Source organism: Pituophis catenifer, unplaced genomic scaffold (assembly GCF_029215685.1).
Source record: "Pituophis catenifer annectens isolate HBS135680 unplaced genomic scaffold, rPitCat1.0.hap2 SCAF_10, whole genome shotgun sequence".
Taxonomy (NCBI): Eukaryota; Metazoa; Chordata; class Lepidosauria; order Squamata; family Colubridae; genus Pituophis; species Pituophis catenifer.
The window spans coordinates 15,218,487-15,234,863 of NW_027256890.1; the positions used below are offsets into that span (position 1 = coordinate 15,218,487).

General features: G+C 46.2%; 1 protein-coding gene across 1 annotated transcript; it reads left to right on the plus strand.

The window, feature by feature from the left end:
* The first annotated feature begins 281 nt into the window (after nt 1-281).
* Nucleotides 282-15,656, plus strand: CFAP251 (cilia and flagella associated protein 251). Its single transcript, XM_070950819.1, has 22 exons — nt 282-380; nt 1,954-2,151; nt 2,666-3,205; nt 3,375-3,515; nt 3,652-3,761; nt 4,659-4,767; nt 5,407-5,487; nt 6,179-6,256; nt 6,677-6,721; nt 7,505-7,716; nt 8,045-8,236; nt 8,401-8,648; nt 9,319-9,470; nt 9,956-10,129; nt 10,558-10,742; nt 11,571-11,685; nt 11,771-11,934; nt 12,174-12,264; nt 13,186-13,329; nt 13,724-13,952; nt 14,535-14,636; nt 15,408-15,656. The coding sequence occupies exons 1-22, from the start codon at nt 282-284 to the stop codon at nt 15,572-15,574; spliced, it is 3,576 nt and encodes a 1,191-aa protein (XP_070806920.1). The 3' UTR covers nt 15,575-15,656.
* Nucleotides 15,657-16,377: the final 721 nt, after the last annotated feature.

Below are 16,377 nucleotides of genomic sequence, written 5' to 3' on the forward strand. Positions count from 1 at the left end.
GTTCATCTAACTTCTTTTATATAAAACTACATTTACATTTCAGAAAAGCATAACAAAAAAATTAAAAAGGAAAAGAAAGGGGTAAGGAAAAAGTCAAACAGCCTGGAATAAATCTAATAGATTAAAAACTCAACCCTGCGTCTGGTTTAAAAGGTTTTTTTGGGGTGTGTGAAAAGAGGCGTCTCTGGTTAGACAAGAAAGGAAATCTCGCTAGACTGCCTCATCCGGCTTTGAATCTTTGGAAATTTGGGGAAAGCAAAGCTTTGCATCACTTGCCAAGCATGCAAACTCAGACCGGGAGTTGTTTGCAGGCGGCTGGCGGTTGCTATGGCAACCAGAACTGGGATGCAAACAGTCGCTGCTGGAGTTGGAGCCTGCAGGTGAGTTGAGAAGGCGGGCAGGTGAGGACAGGTTTTTTTGAGAAAGGGAGAAAATCAGCAAGGCTTGAAGATTGAAATGATGGTTTGTGGGATCGTCTAAGCCACAAAAAGAAGGAAAGGGGGAAACCATTGTTGGTTTCTCCCGTGTGTGTGTGTGTGTGTGTGTGTGTGAAAATGAAACACAACGATTGGGGTGGAACTTCTGGGTTAGGATTTCTGCAAAGTCTTTTTGGGGGGCTTCTGTGGGTTGTGTCGTTTTGTCAGTTGTGATTTATTTTGACGGAGTGAAAGTAGACTTTGGCTTGCTTAACTCCCGGCTAAGGGAGACCAGAGCTGGTCAAACCTGGGAAAGGAGGCCACTGGGAGATGATGGGGTGTAAGTGGGAATGGAAATCTGGACAAAATCCTGGAGGAAGGCCAAGGTGACCCACTTCTGAATTGTGGTTGAAGGAACTTGTTCTTTTTTTAAAATAATTTATGTATTTTTCCTTAACTTATATAATTTTATGACCCAGCATATTGTCTTAAATCAATTTGCTTACATAATAGTATATAATATAGTAATATATTGAACATAAGACACACACAATGCCCTGTTTCCCCCAAAATAAGGCATCCCCTGATAATAAGCCCAATTGGACTTTTGAGTGCATGGCAATAAGGCCAAGTGCTTATTTCAGGGTTCAAAAAAATATAAGACAGGGTCTTATTTTCGGGAAAACACGGTAACATTTTTCCAATTTCTACTTTCTACTTCTGTTGTCCAGCCATTGATAACACAAGTCCCATGTTTGAAAATATTCTGTATCTTCTTTATCTTTAATCTCAACCCTTCTGCTTGAAGAAGCCAGGATCGGAGGTTGCCAGCTGGTGAGGAAAATCTGATTTGGGAAATTATGGTTTCTCTGGCAACTCCTTGAGGTTGAGGAAGCTGAGTAAGGCCATGGGGCAAAGCTTCCTAGAATGCCTGGAAACTGGCATGGACTCAAAGAAGAAGCTGGCAACTCTGCCAAACTTAAAGATGAAACCCAGAGGTCTTTTATGGGGATTCTGGACACGTTTCTCAGCCCAAACGTGGCTATTTTCCCTCAATTTGGAATGAACCCCAACTTTTGGGGAAGGGAACCGTCTGTCACGGTTCCGACGGATGCCCTAATTAAATCATGAGCCTCGAGCCAAGCTTCAAAAGAAATCCAGTTATTTATTAGGAGCTTCGTGTCCGCAAGTTCCCAAGTGAAGCCAACTCTGACCCCACGTAATTTATGCCCCAATCATGACCCTGTTTCCCCCCTCCCCCCAGGGTGTGTCATCAATCACATTCACCAATGGAGCAGTTTCGTGGGTTGTAGAGATCACTCCCCTCCAGCAGCTGTGGGTAACCCTGGGAGATGGCCTTGAGAAAGATAAGGCTGGAATGTGCTTCTGTTTTTTGGCTGCCATGCTGCGTTGTCGGTTTCCTATCCCTCTTGCCAATGGCAACTTGAGAGCAGGCCAGGGATGCTTTGTGAGTTGACACCGTCATTTTCCAACTAATGCCATTCCAACTTTCTCTCAACCCTACAAATATTTGCAGGAGACAATGGAGGACGATGAGAAGAGTAGCCTCTCATGGAATTATTCAGAGAAGTCCTCAAAGGAACGCCTGGAAGTTTCAGAAACTCCTGAGGAGACCGATCCCTTCAGCCAAGAGGACCAAGAAGCTGGCTTCCTAAGGGTGGAAAATAGTATTTCTTTGCCGAAAATCGGTCCTCTGATTGTGGTACCCTCAAGTGTAAGTAGGAAGCCAAGTCAGGAAGCTGGGAATTCTGGGAGCTGAAGTCCACCCATCTTCAAGTGGCTTAAGGTTGAGAAATACTGATTTCAGGAGTTCCAGCAACTGTGGTCCATGGCAAGAGATGCTGGAAGTGGACAACTGTTGACCTACTATTGACCATATCATCAACACAACATCTCTTGCCATTGACTGTTATTTGCTGGATCTCCTTAAAACCATGTTTCTCCATCTTGGCCACTTGATGGGTGGACTTCAACTCATATTGTTGATTTAATTATTTCAAGACTTAATTCTTATGAATGAAAATAACTTTAGTAAATAATATTTGTAATAATTTGTGCTGGAGGCAGTTGGCTCATCCTGTTGCATAGAAAGGCTGGGGATGTCCCAGTCATCCCAAAAGAGCCTCTGAATTGTATATTTGGAAGCACAGAATTGAAAATCAGGCAAATTAGGAGAAAGCAGGGAAGCAACTTCCAGGTTCGGCTACAAATTCTATTTTGCTGTTCAGGGACAAGAAATCAGGACCCCGACGCCTGAAGATGAGGAGGCCAAAGAGCAGATGCAGTCAAAAGAAGCATCCCCATCTTCAGAGGTTCCTGTAGAAAACAATCTCTTTGAAGCTGGCGGAGAGGATGACAGGAGTCCTGGCACCAGGGATGATGAAAGAGGCCCAGTTAGCACTGAAAAACTCCCAGAGGCCAGAACAGAAGAAGGTAGTCCTGTGGAACAAGAATCAGCTAAAAGCGTCTCCCCAGAACCAGTGTCCTCAAAAAGTAGGAGGTCCACCAGCAGGGCAGGTTCAACAACTCCTGCCTTGGAGAGTGAGAAGTCCAAGATGTCCGTCAGAAGCCAAGAACCACCAAGCGATAGTGAAATGACCAGTCTAGAGACAGGCATGGGGACTTCCCAAAAAGAGAGTGAGACGTCCAGGACCCAAACCACTGCCAGCAGTGCAACTATGTTCCAGGAGGAAGATTCGATTGTCTTATCCGCCTTCCCAGGGATGCTGTTTGAAGAGAAGACTCAACCGCTCTCCAATCACCCTCTTGTGAGTCTGGGTGAAGGACAGTGAAGAGATGGCAGTTAATGCTTTCCAACATCTGGATTCCCATACAACCCCTCTTACGATTTTTAGTTGGGTGCCTTCTAATTGGGCTAGTCTGGATGGTCCTTCGGAATGTCTTGGGACAATAATTTGAGTTTGACATTTCTTCCAGAGCTTGACTTGGGTCTTTGGCTACAACAGCCACCTGCCTGTTTTCAACCTTCTGGATGAAGATCAACGGGTGCTGTTGTACGTCTCTGCTCACACCGCCGTGATCCATGACATCTTGAAGAATAAACAGTACCTCCTGCAGGTAAGACCAAGTTCTCCAGGTGATGCTACAGCCCCCACATCTTCTGAGCCTTAGGTATCATGAGAAGGAGCAGATGGGCAAAATCACCTCAACCACAAGGGCGTCTATTTCTTCTGAGACCTCCCATGTTTTTTAGGGACATTCCAGCTGCATCTCCTGCATCTGTGTCAGTGATGACCGGCGCTGGATTGCCACAGCTGACCGAGGTCCTGACAGCATGGTGATCCTCTGGGACAGCTACTCTGCGTAAGGTTCTGATGGCTGCAGGATGAGCTTCTCCTGTTCTTGATAGCAGGCTATGGTACCTCTTGATCTTCTGAGTTGAGTTGTCTCCTTGGAGCACCCAACAAAACGTTGGCCAAATGCAGTGACTATTAGAGCAGGAATTCAGAAAAACTTTTTTTGAACTGAAAAGGAAATCTTATTTCTTGCTGTACAACAGGGGTCTCCAAACTTGGCAAATTTTAAGACTTGTGGTCTTCAGCTCCCAGAATTCCTCAGCCACCATGAGGAATTCTGGGAGTTGAAATCCACAAATCTTAAAGTTGCTAGGTTTGGAGACCCCCCTTACTGTAGAACCAGCAAGATCTATCTCAGTTTATCTTGTTAAAAGTGAATGAAATAATAGGCTTCACCTTCAAAGACATTTCTGGTTGAAAGCTGCCCAGTTGAATTAATTATTCCAATGGAAGATAATATTTGTAGCTCAGGATTATACTGTAGAGTTCCTGGTGCTCTTTGAGCTTGGTTGTTTTCTTGTAGATGTCTCATTATCCAACTAGGTAATATCATCAGTGGTAGAAGGGAGAGGAGTTTGAGGACTGAAGGAAGGAGGAGGGAAGGGGAGGAGGAGGAGGAAGAAGAAGAAGAAGAAGAGGTGGAAGAGGAGGAGAACTGTTAGGTCCTTGATGCTCTCTGATCTTAGTGGTTGGCTTGTAGACCTTTCATGACCCAACTAGGTTACATCCTCAGTTATTCAACTAATCATGTTCAGGTATGTAAGGACTATGCAAATATCTGGAGATCTCCAGACCTCGTCCGATAGCTCTACTGAGTTCTCCTCCCAGTTCAGATGCTTAAGTTGGCCCCCACAAAATGGAGTCTCTTCCACTCAGCCACAACTGCAGATGTCTTGTTCTTCAGGATACCTGTCCACACCATCTTTGACAGTCACCCTGGAGGAGGAGTCAGCGCTATCACCCTTTCCCACGACTCCAAGTTCCTGGCTACCGTTGGAGCCGAAGAAGTCCAGGTAAAGGAAGCCTTTTGTAGAGTTTCTTAAGTGTTTTGGAGGGAGAGCAGTTGCGAGGCAAGGCCGGTTCGTAACTTGTGGATAGGAACACCAACTACCTTGTCGTTTAGAAACGCACTGTTAGGAAATGACTATTACCTAACTTGTTGGGTTGGCAATATATATAAACCATCAGTGTAGCTTTAAGACTGCTGTATTGCATCATACTGTGTCCTGATTGGTTAGCTCTGTAGCCAATATCCTTAAGAGGGAGCTAGAAACATGGTTTGTTCTTTTTGCTGTTCTTGCTCTCTGATATCTCTGTATGCTACTGTTTGCAAATCCAGAAGAACTGTTTATTGTAAATGACTACGACGACTGGTAAGAAGACTTTGTTATTGGATTATTCCTGGACTGTCATTTTGACTATTGCCTGCTTCATATGTGTATGACCTTGACTGTTTATTGGACCGTGCCTTACTATTTCCTGAAAGTAAACACGACTCAGTGTATCTGTATGTTTATTCGTAACTACTCTCAATCGCTTTCATGAGCACACCCCTGCTACTCAAGGGTTATTCTGCAAATTCCTTAACACGCACTCTGTCCTCCTGCCCACCCACCCGTCCACCATCCATGGTATTTTTCTCCTTATCTCAGAAAGTTTCAATTTGGAAGTGGACCACGCTGGACAGCAAGCCGTTCTGCAGTGTGGAGATCCCACCTCAATTTGGATTCCAGGTGAGAGATCTCTGATTGCGGGCATGCAAGAGAGCCGCAGCAATTATGATGGATACTTTTTTTTCCCTGTGCAAAATTTGGCAAAATTTCCTGCAGGGCATAAATACGAATTTGTGGGGCAGAGGAAGGTGGATAAACTATTTATTAATAGCCGGAGTTTTTGTTCGAAAACATTCTTTTACCAAATTAGCATTTGCTTCATTCTAGTTTTTTTTTTTTTTTTTTTCGCTCCTGAAATTCCAAGCGCGGCAAACTTAACCAACGTTTCAACGCAGCTGCTGTTTTCACTTCCCAAATGTTCAGGGATACATCCCATAAACTGCACCCCCGATGGCAAAATGCTCCATTTATGGATCTGACTCAGTGCATCTTCTAGCTGACCCGCGAAATATCGACAGGGGAGAAAAACGCCCCCTGCCAACCAGCTCTCTGTCCTCCTCCTAAGCTTTTTCCAGCATTATTTTGGCAGGAATGGAAAAAAATCAAAATAAGAATAACTGTTCGTCACGGCAAGGAAGAGCTTAAAAGCCACTGTCTGCCCAGCTGGGTGAAGCCACAGTTTGGTGCCACCAAAGTTTTTACCTTCAGCCAGAATTGCTAAAGACTCGGGAAGCGAAACTGGGTTGTGTGGTGTGTTCAGGTACGAAATGCAGTTTTGATGGGGACGCTCAAAATTTCGTCTTTCTTTCAGAATTACATTGAATTCAGTCTCCAAACTGCGAAGGAGCTGGTGAGCAACAGCGAAAGCCAAGTCGTCTTCTACTTGTGGGTAAGTAAAAGTGAGTGAGTAAGTGAGGCACCGCCCAACCCTGCTCTCTTTGGGTATCTTACTCAAAAAAACCCTACTTTCTTAAACCTGCATCTTCCAGGGAGGATGGGAGGGGCGACCTTCCTAAAATTCCCAGCGAGCAAGGTCGACAATTAGAAGTTCTCGATGGTCTAGTTCAGGCTTTGAAGGAGGAGGTCTTGGAAGGATGTCCTTGTGTCTTCCATAACTTGGAGAGCAACTGGAGATGGCTTCTAAGGTGTTGATTAAAACATTTAGAGCTGGGGTTCACAACCTTAAGACTTGTGGACTTCAACTCCCAGAATACCCCTGCAGAATTCTGGGAGTTGAAGTCCACAAGTCTTAAGGTTGGAGAGTTTTGATTGAGAGACTTCTCCCTCTCTTCTTTCTATGTCTCCCTAGGAGGATAACACTCTGCTCTACCACGCTCCTCTCTTGACAGACAAAGTAAGTCCGTGTCCCCCAAAAACTACTGGAGACTTTGAAATGCTTGGGATGGGGCGTGTTCTTTGCAGGATCTCATTGGAGGGGTAGCAAATGTATAAAAGGGGTTTAAAGACCCCTGGAAGCCAAGACCACCACCTCCTCCCTCTTCCTTCCTCCTCCTCCTCTTTCTCTTCTCCTCTTCCTCCTTCCTCTTCTTCTTCCTCTTCTACTTCCTCCTACTTCCTCCACCTCCTCTTCCCCCTTCCTCTTCCTCCCTCCTCCTTCTTCCTCTTCCTCCTTCCTCTTCTTCCTTTTCTACTTCCTCCTCCCCCTCCTTCATCCTTTCTCCTTCCTCTCCTCCTCTTCTTCCTCTTCTCCTCCTTCTCTTTCCTCTTCTTCTTCTTCCTCATTTTTCACACTTTTGCAGTATCCCCAAGGTGACGTGGTCAAAATTCAGGCGCTTGACAACTGGTTCATATTTATGACGGTTGCAATGTCCTGCGGTCATACGATCCTCTTTTTGCAACCTTTTGACGAGCAGAGCCAATGGGGAAGCCAGATTCACTTAACAACCATATTACTAATTTAACAACTGAAGTGATTGACTTAACAACTGAGGCAAGACAGGTTGTAAAAGGGGGTGAACTCCCTTAGCAACCGCCTTGCTTAGCAACAGAAATGTTGGGCTCGATTGTGGCTGTAAACTGAGGTCCGCCTATGTATATACCTGGTAGAAGTAGCAGACCCAGATTTTTGGCGTAGATGTTTTAGGGCCTCATTCCTGGAACGGTGATCCCTCTGCAGACTTTCAACAAGGCGGTGGGATTATTCAGCCAATCCCGTTTCCATTTCCGCACTTCCCAAGCGTTGACTGCCACCTCCGAAGGGAAACTGGTAATCTGGGACACCGTTTGCACGCCGTTGCAAACTTTGTGCGACCAACTGTACAACATGAAATCCATCAAGCTGGTGCATCTACAGAAAGATGCCATCACCATCTTGGTCATCATGGACGAGTAAGCGGGTCACGACTTGCTGAATAAGGGTCGTAAGTGGAGGACATACCCCGAACTCAGGGGAAAATGGTCATAGGGTTAAAACCCTATTTTCCTCTTTTGGCCAGTAGAGGGTGCTGCAGCTAAGCTCAACATCCCACTTTGCACCTGTTCACCGTTGGGAGAGCAGGTGACCCAGTAATGCAATTCACAAAACTGAATTTTTAAATTTTTCAAACTCCAGCCCCCAAACAGGCACTTCTCAAAGGCAGGGCCATCTCGAGAACCTGGTGGCTGGAAACGAGAGAAAAAAACCCCTGACTTCTATATCCTTTGATCTTCTTCCCAGGTTGTTTGTAACCTGCGACATCAGAGGCCACATTAAATTCTACGACGGGGACCTGCAGCTGACGCACTGGTACAGCCAGTTTAAACTGGGATCCATCCGGTCTTTCTCCTTCTCCAAGAAACCTGCCACTCCTGAAGACATCACCAAGTACCCTGAATCGTGCACCTTGTCTGGTAACCCCTTCATTATTAGGTGAGCAGATCTCGGTGCTCTGCAGAGATTTTTTTAAAAAAATTCTGTTGGCCACGATGGGGGTTGAATGAAGGGAATGCCCCCCCCCGGAGGCTGGGGAAAAGAACGCAAATTTCTTTTGGGTTGGGGGTCCAAAATTTGCAACCTTTTGCCCCCCGAGGCAGGAATTTCATCGTGGCGACCTCGGATGCCGTGGTAATTCACGTCAAGACGGAGGGAACTCAAGTCACCAAGTGCCTGGAGGAACCCAAGGACGCTGTTCACACCGTCGCCTGCCACCCTTGCAAACCTCTGCTGGCCAAGGGCAGCTACTGTGGCCTTCTGAAAGTCTGGAGCTACCTCCTGAACAAATACCTCGTCAGCCGAATCTTTAAGGGCGAAAGCATCAGCTGCCTCTCTTACAATCATGACGGTAATCATCTGTCCTTCCTTCTCCTATTTTTGTCTGGTTGGAAGTCACTCCTCTCCCTGGGCTCAATTTCTGCCTGAGGAAGAGAATCCTAAACAATTACAACACTTGTCTAAAGAATTATTTGCTTATTGCGATATAGGACAGGACTGTGCCTGGGCAGGTGGGCGCAGGTCGCTACTACCGATTCACCCAAACCGGTTCGAACCGGCTGAATCCCATTTCTGGTGGTGTCTAGAGAGTCCATGCAGGGACTAGAGTGTCCCTGCATGGTGGACACTCATAATTAAAGTTGTTAGGAGTCCTTTTGGAGAAACATCATGGAAGGATTTTGTTTATGACAGGGGTGTCAAACTCAATTTCATTGAGGGCCGCATCAGGGTTGTGTTTGACCTTGGGGGCCCAGGGTGGGCATGGCCAGTTCAACGTCACTCATGTTGGGAGTGCCTGTGGTGGCTCCCGAGCTCCGTTTTCACTGGCAGAGGCACCGCGGGTCGGTCCTTTGATGTTTCCAGGGCCAGATGTAAGCACCAGATCCGGCCCCCAGGCTTTGAGTTTAACACCCCTGGTTTATGAGGACAGTCATGGCTTATGAACAAACAGTGTCTCAATGATCTCCAGAACTTTACCGGATTTTGGACCAACTGGATTTTTTTTTTAATGTGCATCTTAGGTTCTTTGTTAGCTGCTGGATTTCTGAATGGAGGTCTTTATATCCTTGATTCCATATCGTTGGTAAACGACCATCCAGAACCTTTCCACTACTCAAAAGGACCCATCACTATCATGAGCTTCTCCCAAAATTCTGAATATCTTGCCACAGCCGTGAGTAGTGAACATCTTTCTCCATGACCTCGTCCCACTTCTGTTTCCTATGGGCCACCCCTTGTTCTGGGTATTACCCAGGGGTGAAATGCTACCGGTTCACATCGGTTCGGGAGAACCGGTAGTAAAAAAAGCTACTGGTTCATCTGAACTGGTATTTCCAACGATCAGCTGTGCCGTGCGGTTTATATTTGCTAGAAAGCAAGGAATCTTGCTTTCTAGCAAATCTAAATCGCGCTGCACAGCTGTTCTCCCCCTCGCTGTTCTACTTACTTTGTCAAACCTCCTTTTTCCATGCACAGCGTGCATTTGGCACAGCGAACCAGTGGCAAACTGCAGAGGATTTCACCACTGGTTTTACCTCATTGTTCCTTCTAGCTCTCCACGAGAGAGGGTTTTCTCAAAACTGGCAACTTGAAAACGTGTCAACTGCAACGTCTAGAATACTGGTTTTTCCTTCCTAGTCGATTTTTCTCGTCTTTTAGGATGAAAGGCTGTCGTTGAACCTTTACAAAAAAGTTGTTGTGGAGGAAAAGAAAGTCTGGGACCGCCTGGCTGCCCTCCACTCCCACTACAAGCTGATTCGCACCCTTCTTTTTGGGGTACACCTAGATAGTAGTGAGCCACGGCTTTTAAGTCTTGGAGAAGACCGGCTCTTGGTAAGTCCAGTGGTTGGGCACACCTGGTAAAAATGGACCAACCGACTGGAGTCTCCGCCTGGAAATGTTCCAGGACCAACAAACCTCGGCAGTTGTTCGTTCAGAACAACGCAGGTTGGCCTGGAGTCAAAGGAGGAAGGTGGGTTCCAGAAGACAAGATGGGAATCTGGAGGATTCTGGATCTGTAGTGAGATATGGCCACCAAGTCCCAAGCTAAACAGGAAGACTCAGTTGCCTTTTGAGTTGAAAGGTACAAGTGGCCAACATCTGGGTCAACATGTGGACCAACTCAGTTAGATCAGTGGTAGTCCATTTGCCAAACCAACTCAGTTAGACCCAATGATGCCACTCTGAAACGTCTCCCTGCAGAGCAACCAAGCAAAGACTTGTCGGTGCAATTGTTGGATCTGTGTTGCTTGGTTTTTCAGGTAGAATACGACTTGGCGAAAACCGTCAAAGATGAGCTGGTGGTAATCCGAAGAGACCGGATCGAGCAGAGCGCTGTCCCCACATATATCGCTTGGTATCCCCCAATCACAACTGAGTACTTTTTCCTCACCGCCAACGATCACTACAAAATGAAGCTTTATAATGTGACCACCAAGTTGTGCAGGTAGTTGACTGGGGAAAATCCTTGTGTGGGTGGATGTCCGCAAAGGGTCAGGTTCTGGCCTGTAAGGAGATGGGGTTGGACTAGGAGTGGGAGACCCCCTCAGTCACAGACACACAGTGAGTAACTTTGGGCCGGCGTCCCCTCCAGGCAATAGATCTCATGGGGTTGTCATTGTTGTGATTTGGGGAAGAAAGAGAGCTGGTACTTGCGTTTCTGAAGCAAAGGTGAAATATAATTGTGTTGCGTAGTTAGGTTAGATTAGACTGGTTGGTTGGTTGGATGGATGGATAGAGAGAGAGAGAGTGATGATAGATAAGTGTTTTTCAACCTTGTCAACTTTAAGATGGGTGGACTTCAACCCAACCAACTAAGCTACGCTGGCTGGGAAATTCTGGGAATTGAAGTCCACCCATCTTAAAGTTGACAAGGTTGGAAAACATTGAGATAGATAGAAGTTGATAGACTGATTAGATAGATGGATAGATCTGTGATGGCCTTCCAAGCAACAGAATCCAAGATCTTATTTGCACTGCGTCCTGATTTGGTTCCCACAAACACTAAGATGTAATTTGGTTAAATTGCCTTTAGCCACGTCACTTCTCTAGGCCCAAATATTATGGTTTTCTAGGGCAATTTTCAGCTTAGACTGTGAGCCAGCTCAGATTGTCCTGCCTTATCAAATCCAAGCCTACCAACCATGGCCCCAGGGAAGAACCAGGCAAGGTTCTTCCCTGGGGTGGTAAGGCAACAGAGCCAACGTGAGAAGGACCTGTGCTTGGTATGAGCTGGTTGGGGCTGCCAAGCTTTTTCATGACGTGCTTCTTTTAGGAAGACTGCTTTGGGACCCACCTATGGTTCTCCTCTTGAGAAGTTTGCCATCCTTCCCTTGGGTGAGGACCAGGATCCTCAGAAGCGCTACCTGGCCTACATCACAAAAGACAAGGTACTGGGAGGTGACATGAAGGTAACTTCCCTTTGGGTCTTCAGATTCCTCCAGGCAGGTTCTTCTCTCCCATTTTCTTCTCTAGGTTGGCCTGCAGATCTTGCCCGTCGATGGGAACCCTCACAAGTCCTCGGCTTTCATTTGCCACCCTGCAGGGGTGGCCGATCTCACCTGTTCCTACACCGGACGCTATCTCTTCACGGCGGGGGGCAGCGACTCGACGGTAATGAAGTGGGACGTGAATCTCGAGTGAGTGATGGTTCCTTTGTAGAGCTGGGAGGTAAGCCCCGACTGGCTGGGGAATTCTGGGAGTTGAAGTCCACCCATCTTCAGGTTGCCAGAAACACAGAGCTGGAGGTTAGGTTGCTCAGTTCCTCCAAGGTGGGGAACTTTGATTTCTTTCTGGCAGCCAGGAGGCAGGTGAGGAACCAAGAGCCTCCCTGCAGGGTCTTCTAACCAGGGACCCCCTGCCCTGCCTCCTCCTCCAGCGCTCTGGATGCCGCTGTTTTCCTGGGTGGCAAAGACCTGATCCCATTTTACAACCTGTTGGAAGGAGGCCGAGATGGTGCGTTTTTCAAGGTAAATCTTCTCGGTTTGGTGTTTAGGTAACACCAGGGTTGAAATGCACTTACCTTCGCTACCGGTTCAGAAATGTGAGTGCTTGCAAAAGCCTTTTCTGCGCATGCTCAGAGGATCAAAAACGGGATGTAATGACGTCCTGGCGGGTGGGCGGAGCCTCCTGCCATGGGGCCCTACTGGTTCGTGCGAACTGGATAGATCTGGCTGGATTTCACTGCTGGGTAACACCCCAAAACACACCCCAACACAACAGTGGCCATCAAAATAGAGGGATTCAGAAAATAAAAGCCTTTCACAGAGACACTAAAGCAGTGTTTCTCAACCTTGGTAGCTTGAAGATGGGTGGACTTCAACTCCCAGAATCCCCCAGCCAGTGCTGCTAGCTGGGGGATTCTGGGAATTGAAGTCCACCCATCTTCAAGCTTCCAAGGTTGAGAAACACTGCACTAAAGGCTGATTGAGACAGACACCAAGCCAAATGTCATATTACAGGTAGTCCTTGACATTAATTTTAGTGACCGTTTTGAATTTACCGCGGCACTGAAAAAAGTAACTTACGACCGCTTTTCACACTTATGACCGTGGCAGCATCCCTCAAGGGTCACGTGATCACAAATTCAGACGCTTGGCAACTGACTCACATTTATGACGGTTGCAGAGTCCCAGGGTCATCATGGAATCCCATTTTGTGTCCTCCTGAGTCAGTGGGGAGGCTGGATTCACTGAACGTCTGTGTTACTAATTTAAGGGATGCACTTAGCAACTATGGCAAGGAAGGTCGTAAAACAGGGAAACGACTCCCTTTTAAGAACTGTCTCACTTAGCAACGGAAAGTTTTGGGTTCAATTGTGGTCATACGTCGTGGACTCCCTCTGTTGCACGCTATTGTTGCACGCTCAAGATCCTTTGTTACATGTTCAGGAGCTGGAAGACTATTTTTACTACGCCCAGCTGGTCCATCAAGGCATCGACACCATGGAACCTAGGAAGGTGTCTACTCACATTCCCTTGGACCAGGTCCCCTTCGTGATCCGTGCGATGGGGTTTTACCCCTCCGAGGATCAGGTCAGTGGGTTTTCAGAGGCAGGGGATGGGTGGGAAGGATCCAGGGGTGAAATCTAGCAGGTTCTGACAGGTTCTGGAGAACCGGTAGCGGAAATTTTGAGTAGTTCGGAGAACCGGCAAATACCACCTCTGGCTGGCCCCAGTAGGGCGGGAATGGGGATTTTGCAGTATCCTTCCCCCAGGAGTGGGGAGGGAATGGGGATTTTGCAGTATCCTTCCCCCTGGAGTGGGGAGGGAATGGGGATTTTGCAGTATCCTTCCCCCAGGAGTGGGGAGGGAATGGGGATTTTGCAATATCCTTCCCCCAGGAAGCTGCTGGCGGACCACAACATCCTACAAGGCCAGATTTTGAAAGATTTCTCAGAATCTGATGGCACCTCATTCCTCCTTTTAGATTGAAGACATGCTGAACGAAGTCAAATTCAGTGAGTTTCTGGATACGGGGAAGCAAGTCACCCATATTAATTTAGGGGACTTCATCAAACTCTACGTGAACCATCGGCCTGCCTTTGGGCTGGCCTCGAAGGAAATTCAACAGGCCTTCGAAATGTTGGGTTACAAGAACGAGGACCATGAAGCCACCATCAACCGAGATGACCTGCTGTTGTTGCTGCAACACAAAGGTGTGCGGGCGTGTGTGCGTTGAGCATGCAAAACAGTGGTGGGTTGCTACTGGTTCTCCCCTGTTCTTGCGAACCGGTAGTGGAAATTTTGAGTAGTTCGGAGAACCCCAATCTATTGGTTGCCTCCCAAGTCCCAGCTGATTAGCTAGAAGGAAAAAATCAGGGCTCACTTCACAAAGAAGAGAAAGAAAAAACCGACACCGTAGCTTTAAATTGAGAAGCCAAGAAGCCTCCTAACTGATCAACTAGAACTAATCTGCTTATAAACCGCTCAGTGGTGGTAGATTGGCAATTGAGGCCAAGCTGCCTGAAAATGGTTTCCGATGCTCTCGGTGGTGGCAGACCAGCAAAAAACTGTTTAAAGTTGGCTCTGCAAGCAGTTAAAAGCCTGGTAGATCAGTACCTCAGCTAAATCCTAAATAATTTGTTTGTCACATGACTATCAAACCATGCCCACAAAATAAGCCACGCCCACAGAACTGGTAGTAAAATATTTTAGAACCCACCCGATGCAAAACCTTGGGAAATTGGTGGTTCTGTTTGGGTTAGGTGACCGAGTGATTTCTCATTTTTCTCGAGCAGGAGAGCATTTCACCGAAGAAGAGTTGGCCGAATATCTCACCACGCTTCTGGGCTTCAACCCTGAGGGTGGCCGCGTGGAGTGCGGCAGCTATGATCCCACAGGTGCTGAACTGCAAACCCCTCTTGCAGAAAGGGATCCTTTGCACTTTGTGGGTGCACGATCTGATTCCACACCTCTGCAGGGCAATCCTAGACCTAACAGCCGTAATGGAGCCTGCCCCATTAGGGTCGTCAATTACCCACATGGCCGACCTGATTTTATGACCTTTATTCATAATGGTCATTAATCTGAGAGCTATCTGTATTAGGGTAATTCAGTTTCCGCCAGTCTTGGGGTTTTAAACACATTTAGGGTCAAACTAGAGAGAACAGATCAAATTGAAGGGAAACCCAAGCAGCCAAATCTAAATTACTGTCAAAAGCCAGAAAAACAGACTATAGTTTTCCCTTGCAGAGATAAAACCAGTGTAAGAAGCAGTACTTGTCCACTGTTAAAAATAAAGTTGGACTCAGTTTTTTGAGGAAAGTAATCTCATTTTCTTGGCAGTGTTATGGCAATGGCTTGCTACTACTTCCTTTGGGATTCTTCGCCTAATTTTCAAGTTCATCTTAGAGCCCTGGGATCGCTTAATGGTCTCCCATCCCAGTACTGAGGGGAAGGGGGGGGGGAGAGCAAAAATATGTCCCAGTTGGGATCCTCTCCCCCTCTCCCCCCCCCACTTCTTCACAGGAATGTAAGAATAGCTGCATTGCAATTAAAGGGCAAAAAATAATAATAATCAATTCAGTGTAGCTTGTGGATAGAGTGATCTTGTAGATTCCTTGCATGGTTTCCAGACAGCACCAAATCCTAGCATCTCTTCTCTTTCGCAGGTTCAGAGGATATAATTCAGGAAGAAATCCCAGAGGAGGTGACAGCAGCTTACTTTACCAAGGAGATCCTGGCCTTACCGTTGCCAGAACCGACGGATGTGGTGACAGAGACGCAAACCTCTGACGAGGCCACAAATGGCAGTTTATTGTCGCTGAAGACTCCGTGATTGAAATTCTCGGCCTTTTTTGCCTTGGATTGTCTTCTGTCCTCAGATTTACGACGTTATTTTTTTGAAAAACAAACGTTTCGTTTCAATGGGATGAAAAATAAAGTTGTTGTTTTTTTTGTTTTTTGTAGAAAAAAAAACAGTTGTTGCAGACTTTGTTATTTATAAAGCTTGGGAAATTCTTGTCACTCATCCAAAGTGAGAAGTGCCGAAGCAGGTTTCCCAGATCTTTTGACATGTAGTCCTCGACTTACAACCATTCATTTAGTGACCATTCAAAGTTAACAATGGTCCTGAAAAATGTGGCTTAGGACCGATCCTTGCAGTTACGACTATCACAGCATTCCCACAGATCAAAATTTGGATGGATCTCTCCATCCAAATTATTATCTATAGATAGATTCTCTCTCTCTCTCTCTTAATCATCTAGCTATCATCTATCTCAATATGACTATCTATCTATCTATCATCTATCTATCTATCTATCTATCTATCTATCTATCATCTATCTATCTATCTATCTATCTATCTATCTATCTATCTAATCTATCTATCATCTATCCCTCTCTCTCCTTCCCTCTCTCTTTATATATCATCCATTATCTATCTATCATCTATCTATCTATCTATCTATCTATCTATCTATCTATCTATCTATCTATCTATCTATCTATCTATCATATCCCTCATCTATCTCAATGAGTTTATCCATCCATCATCTATCTCAATATGAGTTTATCTATCTATCTATCTATCTATCTATCTATCTATCTATCTATCTATCTATCTATCTATCCATCCAT